This window comes from Moschus berezovskii, chromosome 20, assembly GCF_049115385.1.
Source record: "Moschus berezovskii isolate FMDL1 chromosome 20, NW_MosBer_1.0, whole genome shotgun sequence".
NCBI classification, from domain to species: domain Eukaryota; kingdom Metazoa; phylum Chordata; class Mammalia; order Artiodactyla; family Moschidae; genus Moschus; species Moschus berezovskii.
This window is the reverse complement of record NC_142479.1, coordinates 21,336,681-21,351,259: the sequence shown is the minus strand read 5'-3', so window position 1 is coordinate 21,351,259 and position 14,579 is coordinate 21,336,681. Positions and strand designations below refer to the sequence as shown.

Sequence of the window (14,579 nt, the reverse complement as noted above, 5' to 3'; positions counted from 1 at the left end):
GAATACAGGTCCAACTTTGTTTTGCTTTATTTCCATGTTTTAAGTTCTTGGTTCTTCTCTTTTGGCTCACTGATTTTTATTCTGCCTAATTCTTGGCTTGATTATATGCCTGACTATACTGCTCCCTCTTCATTTCCTTTTTGTGTTCTGTGTTCTACTGCAGCTTCTGATTTAAATCTCTTTTGCAGTAGAATCCTCTGTGTTAGGACCTGGTTCTTTTACCTAGATCTATTGAGCCAGTTGTCCTGTTTACCTTCTGAGAATGTTGTTCAGTTGGTAGGGCGTGTCTTACTCTTTGCGACTCTATGGACTGCAACATGCCAGACTTCTCTGTCCTTCACTGTCTCCTGGAGTTTGCTCAGACTCATGTCCACTGAGTTGGTGATGCCATCCAACCATCTTATCCTCTGTCACCCCTCTGTACTTGATAAGAAATGTGAGGGTCACATATTTTTCCTTTTTTTGTTTGCCCACTGTTGTTATCTTGTTTTTATTGGTAGTTTATTTCATAATATTTGTTAAAGCTTTCTAAACTAACTCTCAAGAACCAAGTTTTGGGAAAGAGGCAAGTTTTCTCCTGGGAACTGATTAGCTCAGATTCACTTTTACAGATGGAATAGAAAGACAACAGAAATTCAGCCTACCTTACATTTTTAGGATCGTGGATTTAAGCTTTGCCAAATATATATCTTAGATGTCCTGAAGACATGTAGGTGATGTTCTATAAAGTTGGTAGACTAGAACCCTACGAAGTAACCTCTCACAGAAGAATAAGAGCTGAACATGTTCCAGTTCTTAATTAAAAACAAAAACAAATGTCCTTCTAATTTGTGTCCTGTGTCCTTACATTAGCAGTATCTAAAATATTTAAATATTTGGGCATCACTCAAAATTTATCATAGTAGAAGTAGAATTGTATTTTAATTGAGATCTAAATTAGAATTTGAGAAATCAGGGTAGAGTATTCTTTAATTATCTATTGTTATTGACAATCTGAAAATTCATCAACAACTTAACCTTAAAGAGGGTAAAAAAAAAAAAGTGATGGGCAGTTTGGGACCTCACAAACAAAAAATGTTTCTTTACGTCTTAAAGCAAAGAATTGTCAGTGGTAGTTCAAAGTGTGTATACATGTGTTTGCTGCTGCTGCTAAGTCACTTCAGTCGTATCCGACTCTGTGTGACCCCATAGATGGCAGCCCACCAGGCTCCCCCGTCCCTGGGATTCTCCAGGCAAGAACACTGGAGTGGGTTGCCATTTCCTTCTCCAATGCATGAAAGTGAAAAGTGAAAGTGAAGTCACTCAGTTGTGTCCGACTCTTAGCGACCCCATGGACTGCAGCCTACTGGGCTCCTCCATCCATGGGATTTTTCAAGCAAGAGTACTGGAGTGGGGTGCCATTGCCTTCTCCGACATGTGTTTGCTAGTCAGCATAAAAACTATTTTGTATTTTAAAGAAAAGTAGTTTTTAAGAGGTGTATCATATAAATACATTTAATCTTCTGAATGAGAAGATTTTTTTGTCCATTAGATTTTTTTCTCCATTAGCTCTTGATTTCCAGAATTGTTTTTTGTTTCTTATTTTAAACTTTTTACTTTATATTGGAGTATAGCCAATTACCAGTGTTGTGACCGTTTCAGGTGAACAGCAAAGAGTCTCAGTTGTCCATATACATGTATCCACTGGCCTCTAAACTCCCTTCACATCCAGATTGCCACATGACATTGAGAGTTCCCTGTGCTGCACCATAGGTCCTTGTTGGTTATTCATTCTAAATATAGCAGTGTGTGCATGTCTGCCCCAAACTCTTATATTTGTTTATTTTTGGCATTAATGCTTTATTCTTTTTAAATTTTAAAGAGTTTATTTGAGCAAAATCAATTTGAATCAGGCAGCGCCAAAACAGAAGTGGTTATGAGCACTTCCTAATACTTCATTCTTTAGAAGAAATCAAACATTATAGGAATATTAGAACAAAAGATGTATAACATGTTTAAATATTTGGAAAAGTAGGTATGTAAGTACTATCTTTAGCAGCAGCAGCAGCACATAAATTAGACTTTCTCTCTGCTTTATAGATTATAGGTATAGTTTATATATATTTTTATTTATATGCTGCTACTGCTGCTGCTAAGTCGCTTCAGTCGTGTCCGACTCTGTGCGACCCCATAGACGGCAGCCCACCAGGCTCCCCCGTCCCTGGGATTCTCCAGGCAAGAACACTGGAGTGAGTTGCCATTTCCTTCTCCAATGCGTGAAAGTGAAGTCGCTCAGTCGTGTCCGACTAGTAGCGATCCCATGGACTGTAGCCCACCAGGCTCCTCTGTCCATGGGATTTTCTAGGCAAGAGTACTGGAGTGGCTTGCCATAGATATAGTTTTATAGATATAGCTTAGTACAACAAAAACAAATTGAAAAGACTTTGTGAACCACATAATAGGTAAAATCCTTCCTAGGAATAAATTAAGCTAGCTTTATTTTCAAGAACCACAGTCTTTAAAATAAGTTCAGCTTGCAACTTCTATATCTTCCTTTGATTCGTTATGTAGTATTGCTCTTTCTCTTAATCGCCACTGATTAATTCCTTTCTACCTTGCAAGATAAGAAAAAGCAAATATAGGAATCTCTTGTCGTGAGTGTGTGGATTTTTAACAGACTCTCCAGGTGATTCAAATGTAAATCAATGTTTGAGAGCCATTGATATCTAGGAAGGGACTAGAGATACTGTGAAGAAAAAGAGACCATGGAAAATTTTTGATTCAGGAATGAACAAGTCAGAGTTTCCAAGCTTGACTTTTCTGCAAAGATTGTTTTTAAAATTTTTTTAAAAGTTGAAAGGGAGCAAAGAACATGAAATTTCTTTTTGTGGTATAATTTTTATTTTTTCCATACTTATATCTTTCATGGATGTGGTTGAGTGCTTATTTTTGTACCTGTTATTAAGATTCATAAATGATTTAAAAGGCCAAATGGAATTTCTAAAACTTCTAGGAAGTACTGATAGTTTACAGAGTAGGAAAATCTGGGTCAGTCAGTTGAGGTGAAAGGTAAGATGACATTTAACCTTTGATTTAATGTTAGAGTTTGGCCACTTTGTCTCTTATCACAATCATTGACAACCAAACAGAATTTGTTTGATTATTTTTTCAGCATTATATTTGTAATTTCATATTGTGTATTCTGAACTTGTTTTTACCAATAAATTTCTGTTGTGTTGAGAATGGCTGGAAACTCAGCATATTCACAAGTGAAGAGTAGTGTATATTTTGTGACTTTTGGTTTATGTCTGGTGGTATAATATAAAATTAGTAAATATGCTCTTCCTCTTTTATGCAGGACCAGTGGCTGTAGGACAATTTCACCGGTCGTTCCGGCGAGATAGTTTGTCTCCTTACTCCTACGTATCAACTTCATCCCACAACCACAGTACTTTTCCTCTGAAAGGTTTAGATCGGACCCCGATCCCTCCTAGAACATGGCAGAACTCTCTTGGAATGCACCCAGGACAAGTGGAAACGTCTCCCAGTTTTTCAGATAAAGGGGTTCCATTTCCTGTACTACAGAGGTTTCCAACTGAGGTTACGTATACCCTGCAGCCCAGTGCCACATCCGTTCACGTTCAGCAAGGTCCTCAAACAATGGTCAGCTCCTCCCAAAAATATAGTAACTACACACCCTCAGCACAGTACTCCCAAGCCTACTATCCAACAGGTATGAGAAATTCAAATTCAGTGGTTTCTTTTAAGGTACTTGATAATGAGAACGTATATTTTTTTTAAATGCATTTTTGTATGCCTAAACAAAAATAGGAATATGCATCTAAGAAATGTCAAAGATTTCTCATGAGTACTCATTTTTTTAGCAATATGTGAAATTATGTTCTTAAAGGCTGTGAAAATTGTTGGAGCATAGAAGTGTATGTTTTTAGTGAAACTTTGGTATCCTCAAAATATGTTCTGGTAAGACTTAGTACACCAGATCTTGGTGTAACACTGTTCTTGGTGTAGTAGTTTTTTGTGGGTTTTTTTTCTTTTAGAAAAAAAATACATATATTACATATTGTTTATTTTTTAGTCATATAGGTGAGACTACCTCATAATGAAATCATCTTAGTATCTCAGTAATGAAATTTAATAAAGGAGCCTATTCACCATCTCTTAAGGCTACATTATATTCTTTTAATAAAAATGTAATGGTATGGTTTGGCAGTGCAATCCCTGCAGGGTTAATCTCAGCCAGCGAACAGCTGGGAGTAGCTGAGAGAAGAGCCTGGCAATGACAGCTGACCTAGAGCTCAGCCAAGGGCATGGAAGACCTGCCAGTAGATCTCAGGCCACTCATTGGGAATCCATAGTGACCATCCATTTAGCTTCTTGGGGCCAGGGGATGTCTTTGTGGGGATACATTTTTGCAGAATGATAATGTTACCATTTAACTAAAAACAATTTATTGTTTTACAGAAGCACCGTAGAGGTGATATGTGTTTTCATTGGTGTTTACACAGAGTGATGAAATGGGGCAATAGAAAAAAGTCAAAGGTCAAGGCTTTCAGAAAAGACCAGGAAGAGAAAAAAGGGGGCAGTCCTTTGCCCTTTGAATTAAGAGTGTAGGCATATTAATTAAGTACAGCTAGAAGCAGTCTCCAGAGGTATTTTTGTTAGACCACTTTTCCCAGGTAGGCCGAAATCAAAAACTAAAATAAGTGGGAGGCATGTAAATTAGATAAGGGGGTTAAATGATTGGTTGTCTTTTAAAAGCTATAATTTGAAAACTGTTCTGTTTATAATAATGCTGGTAATATCCAACCATATTTATTTATTATTGGCTCATTGCATTCTACCTAAATAGAGACAGTAAAAGGGATTGCTTTATTTTCTCAAAGTACTTTAAGTTCAATAATATTAAAATAATAAAACCAGAGATTAAATTAGATTGAGTTTTATAGATTTTTGAAGCTGCTACTGTTTTGGTGGATGGAGAAGGATAAGGGGAAGAAATTATATGGAGTAAGATGATATAGCACTTTAATTATTTGCCTATTAGAAATTTAAAAAATCTTTTTTTAACCTTATATGTAAAGTGGAGGCCTAATTCTCTTTTCTTTCAGACTTTCAGCTAATTCTTTGAAGAACAAAAATATCTGGGTGATCTTGAAGGCTCAAAGATGACATTTTATGTTATATATCTTATGTTAGCAACAAATAGTTTCAGATCTTTCCTGAGGGATTTTTAATCAATATTTTGATAAACAAATTAGGCATTTCTATCTAAATTATAATTTGGCTGCATTCCATAAATGCATAGAATATATATATATATGAGAGAGAGACAATCTGTATTTTTCTTATACTTGCTTTCTGTTCTATAGCCCATCAACTGGACAACACCCCTGTCTCTCTTCCTTTTAGGAATGAATGTTTCTCTTTCTTTTCCTAACCTCCCTTAAATGCCCCTCCTCTACACTACTAAAGACTCAAAAACTTCTGGGGAGTTGAAATTTAGAAGGACTACAACAGAGAGAGAAGTGCTTGGCCTTCTAATTTGGAATTTTGGAGAAATTTTCCTATGTACATATTAGATATGGTGGTTAGGTTTCATATTACTGTTAGTGCTGCAATTAAGGTACGGATGGTTATAGTCTGGCTTAGGAGCCAAACTAGCCTGTATGATGATGTTTCTACGGGAAAATGTATTCCAAGTTCCGAACAATCCTCTTAGAAACTCCTAGTTCTAAATTTTATGAGAACTAGTTGTATGTTACTGGAAAATACTACAAATAGTTAATATTATTCATTTGTTATAGAAGTACTATTTGTTAAATTATTACAATTTAGGATCTGTGTCATTTAAAAAATATTTTGTGTTAGCTTGGATTTAAATTCATAAATAAATTTATTAATTTGATAAGTACATTGAAAATTGTCTCCGGGAGTCCATGATAAGGACTAGGAAAGAGACACACTGAAAGAACAAGTGCTGCTGATGTTTTGATAGTATAGAGTGCATATGAAATAGAATCTTATGTTATCTGAATTTTTGTTTTGTCTTCTTTGGTATGGATGATTGAAATTACTGTGAAGGTTCTGAGGTTATGAGAAAATAAATCTCTTGATTTCATGATGAATTCTAATATATAGAGTAGTTCTATGATATAATGTAGGCAAAATTGCTTTGAACATTCTGAAGCACTATAGAAATAAAAAGTTGTATTGTTAAATGCAAAAGACCTGCTATAGAAGGGAAAGAAAATGCCAAAGAAATAACTGTACAAGTACTTAATTCTTCCACATCTTAGGTGAAGGAGGCAAAACGTAGTGAGCAGTTTAACCAATATTTAGTGAATACCTGTTTGTGAAGGGCTTTACAAATGACTTTACCAAAGTTAAGTAGAATACTACTCTCAGAGGCAAGATAATAATCACTCTCAATCCAGCTCTCCAAATCCTAATTAAAGTAATCAATTTTGGAATAATGATCATACTTTAATCCTTTCAAAGTTAATTATATGACTTGAGATTTGGATCAAATTATAGTAAAAACAATACTCAACTTCATTTAAACATTAGTTATATTGAAAATAAACTTGGATCTGGTGTTCATGTGGTATAGCCGGTAAAATTTGTATTTTGTAATATTTCATAAATTATTTCTCTAGTAAAGCCAAACTTTGAGACTAAAAAACTGCTCTCAGACTGACTCATAAATGGACTCACCTGAGTTATTTCTTACATTTGCCCTTCCTCTCTTGAAGCGTCTGTTTTCTTTGCCTAGCTCATTTACATTTTTTCCACTCTTAGCGCTTCTTCAAAGACAAAATGTTATAGATCCAGCATTAGTGGACTCTTTAGTCTTGCCCTGTCTTGAATTCAGTTTTCTTCTCTAATGCTGTTTTCAGGGTGGTAGTATAATTTAATTTCCCTTTTTTGTAAAAAAAACTTTTAGACCTTTTTGTTTTGCTTATTCTATATGTATTTGAACATACATAAGAATATTAGTAATTCATATATATATATATAATCCTGTATTGAGGAATTGTTTTCCTTTGACTCATGTTGTAATGCTGAACTGATTCAAAGTTAACTTTGACTTTTTTCCCAAGTTAAGTTTTAAGTGATCGGTGATTTGTAGCTGCTCTTTATCTCGTATTTTATTTAATAAATATTTGTGTAGCAGTCACTGTGACCAGGTACTACGCTGAGTGCTTTCCAAATATTAATTCATTTAATCCTCAAAACAACTTTATAAGGTAGGGAATGTAGTTATCCTCATTTTATAGATTAGAAGCCAAAGCACAGCTCAGCACAGGCAGGGCTAGGAAGCAAATCTAGGCAAATTCTCTCGAGTTCACTTCTTCAGCCATTATGTTCTGCTTGCTGCTGCCTGCCTGCTTGTAATACAGAGAGGACATTTTGTTTGTTTTGTTTTTCTTCTGAGAGACTTTTTTCTGATATACCTCTTCCCCAGAGTTAGTTCCTTCCAGATAGGGGAGGTGACAGATACTGGTCGGGGGATCTCGCTTTCTGTGCTGATGATGGCGGGGCACTGACCCTGGGCTGTTGGCTCCTGTGCTCGAGCAGAGAGACAGACTCCATCCGGCTGCTAGAGTGGGACGCTCAGTCTGCAGCTGTGTCTGATTCATTTCTGTGTCCCCCTGCATCTGGTGTAGTGCTTGGCCATAATGGGCTCTCAGTAAATATTTACTGAGTAAACGAAGTAATTCTCGCCTCAGCTTTGCAGTTAGTCATCTGATGGACATTGTGACATTCTGTGGATTATTTCATGTCACTCAGTTTCGATTTCCGTTTCCAAAAAGTGGAGGTAATAGTTTGGGTCTGGGATTAAATGAATTAATGTATAGAGTTTGAATAGACTTCACAATTTAAAACACTTAAAAACTTTATATTTACATATAAAGGATAACATATTTTAAAAGCTGTATTTCAAATGAGCCTAGCTGTGAAGAAAGCTGATCGCCGAAGAATTGATGCTTTTGAACTGTGGTGTTGGAGAAGACTCTTGAGAGTCCCTTGTACCGCAAGGAGATCCAACCAGTCTATTCTAAGGGAGGTCGATCCTGGGTGTTCATTGGAAGGACTGATGCTAAAGCTGAAACTGCAATACTTTGGCCACCTCATGCGATGAGTTGACTCACTGGAAAAGACTGATGCTGGGAAAGGTTGGGGGCGGGAGGAGAAGGGGACGACCGAGAATGAGATGGCTGGATGGCATCACCGACTGTGGACATGAGTTTGAGTGAACTCCGGGAGTTGGTGATGGACAGGGAGGCCTGGCGTGCTGTGATTCATGGGGTCGCGGAGAGTCGGACACGACTGAGCGACTGAACTGAACTGAACTGAACTGAACTAACACTTTAAAGGCTGACTGAAGTGATTTATAAGAATATACCCTTCTCATGAAGGTGGATGTGTTTTATTATTTAAAAAGTTTTCTGAATTGACTCTTGGGCAAAGAAGGTTGATTTTTACTGTTTTGAAGTACATTAAATTTTAAACATTTGATCTTTAGGCTTTTCATTCTACATAATGTACATAAACAAGTATAGAATATGAAGTTATAAGGACTTTTTGATGCTCTGGGAGCCTGAATTGTCGGTTTCTCTGGAAAGGTCTGATTTTGTTCTTATGAAGAGAGAGGGACTTGGCCCAGATACACTAGGAGGATTTTTAAGCAAAAGCACAGTTATATTTGATTGTATTTTCATTGAGGTTAAAATACGTATAGGATTGACCATTTTAGCCATTTTTAAGTGTACAACTCTGTGGCATTAAATACGTTCACATTGTTGTACTAGCATCACCACCATCCTTTTCTGGAACTTTTTCGTGTTTCCCCAGCTGAAACTCTGTACCCGGGAAACACCAACTTCACATTCCCCTCTCGCCATCTTGTGGTGACTGGTGTCCTACTTTCCGTCTTGAAGAGTCTGATAACTCTAGGAACCTCATATGAGGGCAATCATATATTTGTCCTTTTGTGATTGGCATCTTTCACTTACTCCAAGTCATTGATATTGTGTCATGAGTCAGAATCTCCTTCCTTTAAATGCTGAATAGTTTTCTGAAATTTCCATATGTATGGACTACATTTTGTTTATCGGTTCACCTGTTGATAGACACTGGTTTGCTTCCACCTTTTGGCTATTGGTGCTCTGAACTTGGTTCTACAATAGTATGTTCTGCTTTCACTTCTTTTGGTTATAGACTCGAATACCATTTCTTTACCTCACTGTAGATGAGGAGATGTTGGGGTTCTAGTTGCTATAGTAACTTACCTTGAAATTAACTTTACTATTAGGATATTTTTCCTTTTGAGTATTTCTTCGCTGTTGATACTGTACTATTCCAGAGTAGCTTCAAGTCCAAAACATTTTAATTATAAATTTGAATTACCTACATTGGATAAAGTAAGTATTCCTAACCTATGGTGGATGTGAAAATTTTTACCTTTAGATAAATTTTTAGTAATCTATTTTTACCATAAAAGATGTCATCAACTCTTATGTATGAGACAGAAATTGTTCACTATTTCCAGCTTTTTATTCTACATGCAATTCAGTGCCTTAAATGAACACTGCCTTCAGAAAGATACTGAAGGATCTTTACGGAGATGAACGTGTCTTCATAGTGATAAACTCAGTTTTAGAAGTGTTAGTACTTTCACAGTGCTTTCCTAATACACTAGATTAATTTGTCATGTATGAAGCACACAGTTGTATTTTTATAACTAGATTTTCATATCCAGTGAACTTATTAATACTTTCCCTTTGTTCTGTTTTGTTGACTGTGTGAAGTAGGACTGCACTGGTAAGGAAATAGCCATTGAGGAGTCTTTTTGGATTACCTATTCACCTCCCTTCCTTCATGCAGGTACCTTTCTACTTTGTATTTGTAACTGGACACTTTAAAGACAGTCACTATTTTGCTGTTTCCTTAGATACCAAATCAGCTATCAACTATATATTAATATATTCACTTGTATATTTTATTATTGTATATTCTATTTTATTTTTTCAAGCAGTTTATTTTAAGGTACACTTTAACAACTATTCAAATGTAAACAGTGGCGTCGGATTGATTATAGCACCATCAGAAAAATAAAGCTAATACCTTTCATTGATTTATTTGTAACAAAACACTTTTATGGTGCCCTGATGGGTGAAAGATCCCTTGGAGGAGGAAGTGGCAACTCACTCCAGCATTCTTGCCTGGAAGATTCCACGGACAGAGGAGCCTGAGGAGCTGCAGTCCATGGGTTCACAAAGAGTCCAACATGACTGAGCACACTAACACACGCGACGCGATAGGTGAAAATCTGCAGCCCCCGACTGAGTCCTTTCTACCACTAGGGGGCTGTTTTCCTTAGCTGTTAAAACTGGAAAAAGATCCGTTTTTTTCAGTTTCAGCAAACCCTGCACACCCCTCCTTAGCTTTTTGGATTTAACTTATTTCCCAGGGTATTTATGCTTTTAAATATTCTGGGAAACCAAATTCCAATCCAAAAATTTTTAATTGTGTAATTGAATGATCTCCAAGGATATGGGAAGTGACAGCTGCTTGAATTTTATATGGCCATCCTAGTAATATCTGGCTTTTTTAACCACTGGAATTGTTAAAATTATGTAATTCAGAAAACATCAAGCCTTATATTCTTATTTGAACTAGAATTCTATCCATTATTTTAATTTTTTATTTCCATGTGTAAAATTTAATGCCTTAAAATGCACATGATATAATATTTCTCTTACACCTTTATGGACTTCTGACATTTTAAAAATCCAGAGTCAGTAATGAATAAAAAAGGAAGCATTTTGATGAATTTTTGCAATTGTTAGACTAATTTACTTCAAAAATTACAGAATGAGATTATTTAGTAATTTTACTAGAAGATTCAGAATATGAGAAATGTGGACCAAAAATGTTGCCACCTGTAAATAAAGACACCTTAAACATATTCCACAAGTGGAGTTCTAGTAAAATTAAAGTATTTCATTTTAGGAAGAAAGATTAGGGAAAGATTATGATACATTAAAGAGCATATACTTTGCAGTTTGATGATTGTCTCCGTCACTATCAGCTTTGTGAACTTTCAGCACATTTTTTAACATCCCTGAGCTTTAATTTCCTGATTTTTGTAAAATAATATTTCATTCAGTTGTTTGGATTAAATGAGGCAATACATGTAAAGGACCTTGGACTGTGCCTGGAATATGTTGGGTGCTCGGTAAATGTCATACTGTCTTTAATCCAAAGGTGTGATATTATAACTGATTCTCATTCGTTCTGGAGATTCTTTCTCTGGAAAAGAGGAGACTCAACCAATTATTAAGGCTGCATCTGTAAGTATGGGGACTTCCCTGGTAGCTCAGCTGGTAAAGAATCTGCCTGCAATGCAGGAGACCCCAGTTTGATTCCTGAGTTGGGAAGATCTGGTGGAGAAGGGATGTGCTACCCACTCAAGTATTCTTGGGCTTCCCTGGTGGCTCAGCTGGTAAAGAATCCTCCTGGAGTGTGGGAGACTTGGGTTTGATCCCTGAGTTGGGAAGATCCCTGAAGATCTCCTGGAGAAGGGAGTGGCTACCCACTCCAGTATTCTGGCCTGGAGAGTTCTATGGACTATTCCATGGGGTCACAAAGAGTCGGACACGACTGAGCGACTTTAACTTCACTGTAAGTATGACTATACCAATACAAAGAATTCAGTCTCTTCATGGTATCCTAACTATAAAGAGGAAGTTTGGAAGATGTATTTCCTTAGCTAAAATCATTAGCTATTTGTATACTGATTGCTTACTGTATGCCAGTGTTGTTCTTTGTAGGTACTGTTATTATTCCTATTCTATTAATAATAGGATACAGAAATGGAAGCCCAAAGGGATTAACCTTAAGCCAGTTTATGTTCTTGTTGTTTAGTCACTGAGTTGTATCTGACTCTCTTTTCAACGCCATGGACTGTAGCCCGCCAGGCTCCGCTGTCCTTGGGATTTCCCAGGCAAGAATACTGGAGTGGGTTGCCCTTTCTTTCTCCAGGGTGTCTTCTTGACCCAGGGATTGAACCTGCATCTCCTGCGTTGGTCGGCAGGTTCTTTACCACTGAGTCACCAGGGAAGCCTCAGGTTTATATAGCTAGGCTCCAAAGGCAGACAGTCTGGCTCTGGGTCTGAATTCCTAACCACTTGGCTAGATGATTAAAACACTTTTTTCCATAGATTTAACTAGATGCATTGTATATACAGTAGGAGTGTTTGGAGCGTTTTTATACTTATTTTATACTTAAAAACACACCTTCCTCCAAATGTTTGTTACTATTAAAATGATTGAAATAACTATTTTAAAATTTTGAATATGTTCTGATACTTTCAATAAATATCTTGCTTTCAGTAAGAATAAACGTTTGGTTAGAAATGTAGCAAAATATTTAGGTGCTAAAGGATTCCTTTATAAAAGTAGAAATGACCCTTTTAAGTGACTTTTAATACTGCTTTATTACTGTTTGTTTTCAACAAATAATGGCCACTCACTGGACTAAATATATTTTATTGCACCCACAAAAGAAAACTTTTGGAAGTTTTTGCTCCAGGTTGAGAGAGAGGAGCGCCTTGAAGGCTGTAGAGGTTTGTGTGGGTTGACAGCTTTTCTGCCTTTGGCTTTGTTCCAGCTGTGCTGCAGTGCTGCTCGCCTTCCACCCACGTGGACGCGCTCGGCGGTTGTGCCACCCCCGCTGCCTCCCCCTTCGCACACTGCAGCTACTTTCAGGTAAGAGGCTGGGAGCCATGGCCGTCTGTGTCAGGAACGGTACGGTCGACCAGCTGACCACGCAGAGTTTCAGCGTGTAATTTTATCTTAATGAGTAGCCAGAGGTAAGCTGTGGATTATGGCCTCAGTTTTTCTCAATTCTTAAAGAAAAAAAAAGTTGATGTAAATGATGTCTGAGGATTCTTCCAGGCTTACACTGTCTCTTCTGGGCCTACTGTTAGGCACACTAGCCACATGTAGGCTATTTAAATTGAAATTAATTAAAATTAAATAAAATTATTCCTCAGTCACTAGCCACATTTCAGATGCTTAATAGTTTCGTATGGCTAGGGGCTACTGAATTTTATAGCACACAGAACATTTTTATCATTGCTGACAGTTGGTTGAAACAATGTTGGTTAACTGTCAGCAGTGGTAAAACTGAATACTGTGGTAAAATAATTCATTTTTCCGGGTAAGCTCTAAAAGTATATAAATCACCAAATGACAGATCCTTCCAAGATAACACAGATACTTTTTTTTTTTAAGGAGAAGGGGAAAATGATGTAAAAAATGAGAAAGCCTCCGTGTTGTAAACACCACACTTCAGCCATTTTCTCATTATTTATTAGGAAGCAATTTTTTTGATTTAAATGTTGTAGACTACCAGTTTTAGGATAAAATTAAATCCTGTTTGTATTTTTATGTTGCAGTTGCTTAAAGATTGGAATTGTTTTCCTTTGATATCATGTTATCATGATAGCTTCCATTCTTAAGAAAATACCTTACTAGTGGCATTCCAGTACTCAAAAGAGCATTTCTTTTTTTATTTTTTTTAATTTAGAAAATATACTTTGGAAGTCAAATTATAATCAGATTGTTGTTTGGAGAGTACAGAATCCAATCAAGGGACTTAGATGAACATATTTAATGACAGATATCGTCAACCATGTTAGTCTAGCTGTTTCATTTTCACTGGAAGGAAGTGTCTGTCTCACAAATTAGATGATCTTATCTGTAGGTTCAGGCATTCTGTCCCCTGGGTCATACTAGAGATACTCTGTTGGTGTTTTTTTATTATATTTATGTTTTAAATAAGTCATTTAAAACATCTTTAAAGACTTTTTCTTACTGCAAAGGCAATACATGGTGATTGTAGGACAACAGAGATAAATAGACATAAAACTTTTATTTTAAAAAGTTTTTTAAAATTATGTATTTATTTTTGGGTGTGCTTTGCGCTGACTTTCTCTATTGTGACGAGCCGGGGCTCCTCTTCCTAATGGTTCAAGGGCTTCCCATTGCTCTACTTTCTCCCGTTGCGGAGGACAGGCTCTGTGCTCATGGGCTTCAGGAGCTGCAGCACTTGGGCTCAATAGTCATGCCATGCAGGCTTTAGTTGCCCTGCAACATGTGGAATCTTCCCCGGATCAGTGATAGAACCTGTGTCCCCTGCATTGGCAGGTGGATTCTTATCTACTGCATCACCAGGGAAGTCTGATATAAAACTTTTAAATGGAAAAAAGGGAAGTATTTCAGATGCTATTCTGGAAATAATTGCAGTTAAGTTTTGTTGGGATTGTAGGTGTGGTGACTGTGCATGAATGGTCCGTATATTGTAATGGTTAAGAGCAAGAATTCTGGAGTCAGGCAAACCTAGGTTTGAAACCTGGCTCTGTTAGTTATTTCATTGTGACTTTGAGTAAATTATAAAGTTTCTCTAAACTTTAGTTCCACTATTTGGAAATGGAGATTATCACATTTCATTGACCTTTTATGAGGATTAAATGAAATAATGTACAGAAAGCACTGTGTGTATGCCTGGC

General features: G+C 36.7%; 1 protein-coding gene across 1 annotated transcript in view; it reads left to right on the top strand.

Moving 5' to 3' along the window:
- The window catches only part of HSF5 (heat shock transcription factor 5), a 52,000-nt gene that overhangs the window by 4,395 nt on the left and 33,026 nt on the right, over positions 1-14,579 (top strand). Inside the window, exons 2-3 of the mRNA XM_055399514.2 lie at positions 3,338-3,712; positions 12,677-12,774. Of these exons, the coding sequence (XP_055255489.1) occupies positions 3,338-3,712; positions 12,677-12,774 (473 nt within the window). The remainder of the gene's footprint in view (positions 1-3,337; positions 3,713-12,676; positions 12,775-14,579) is intronic.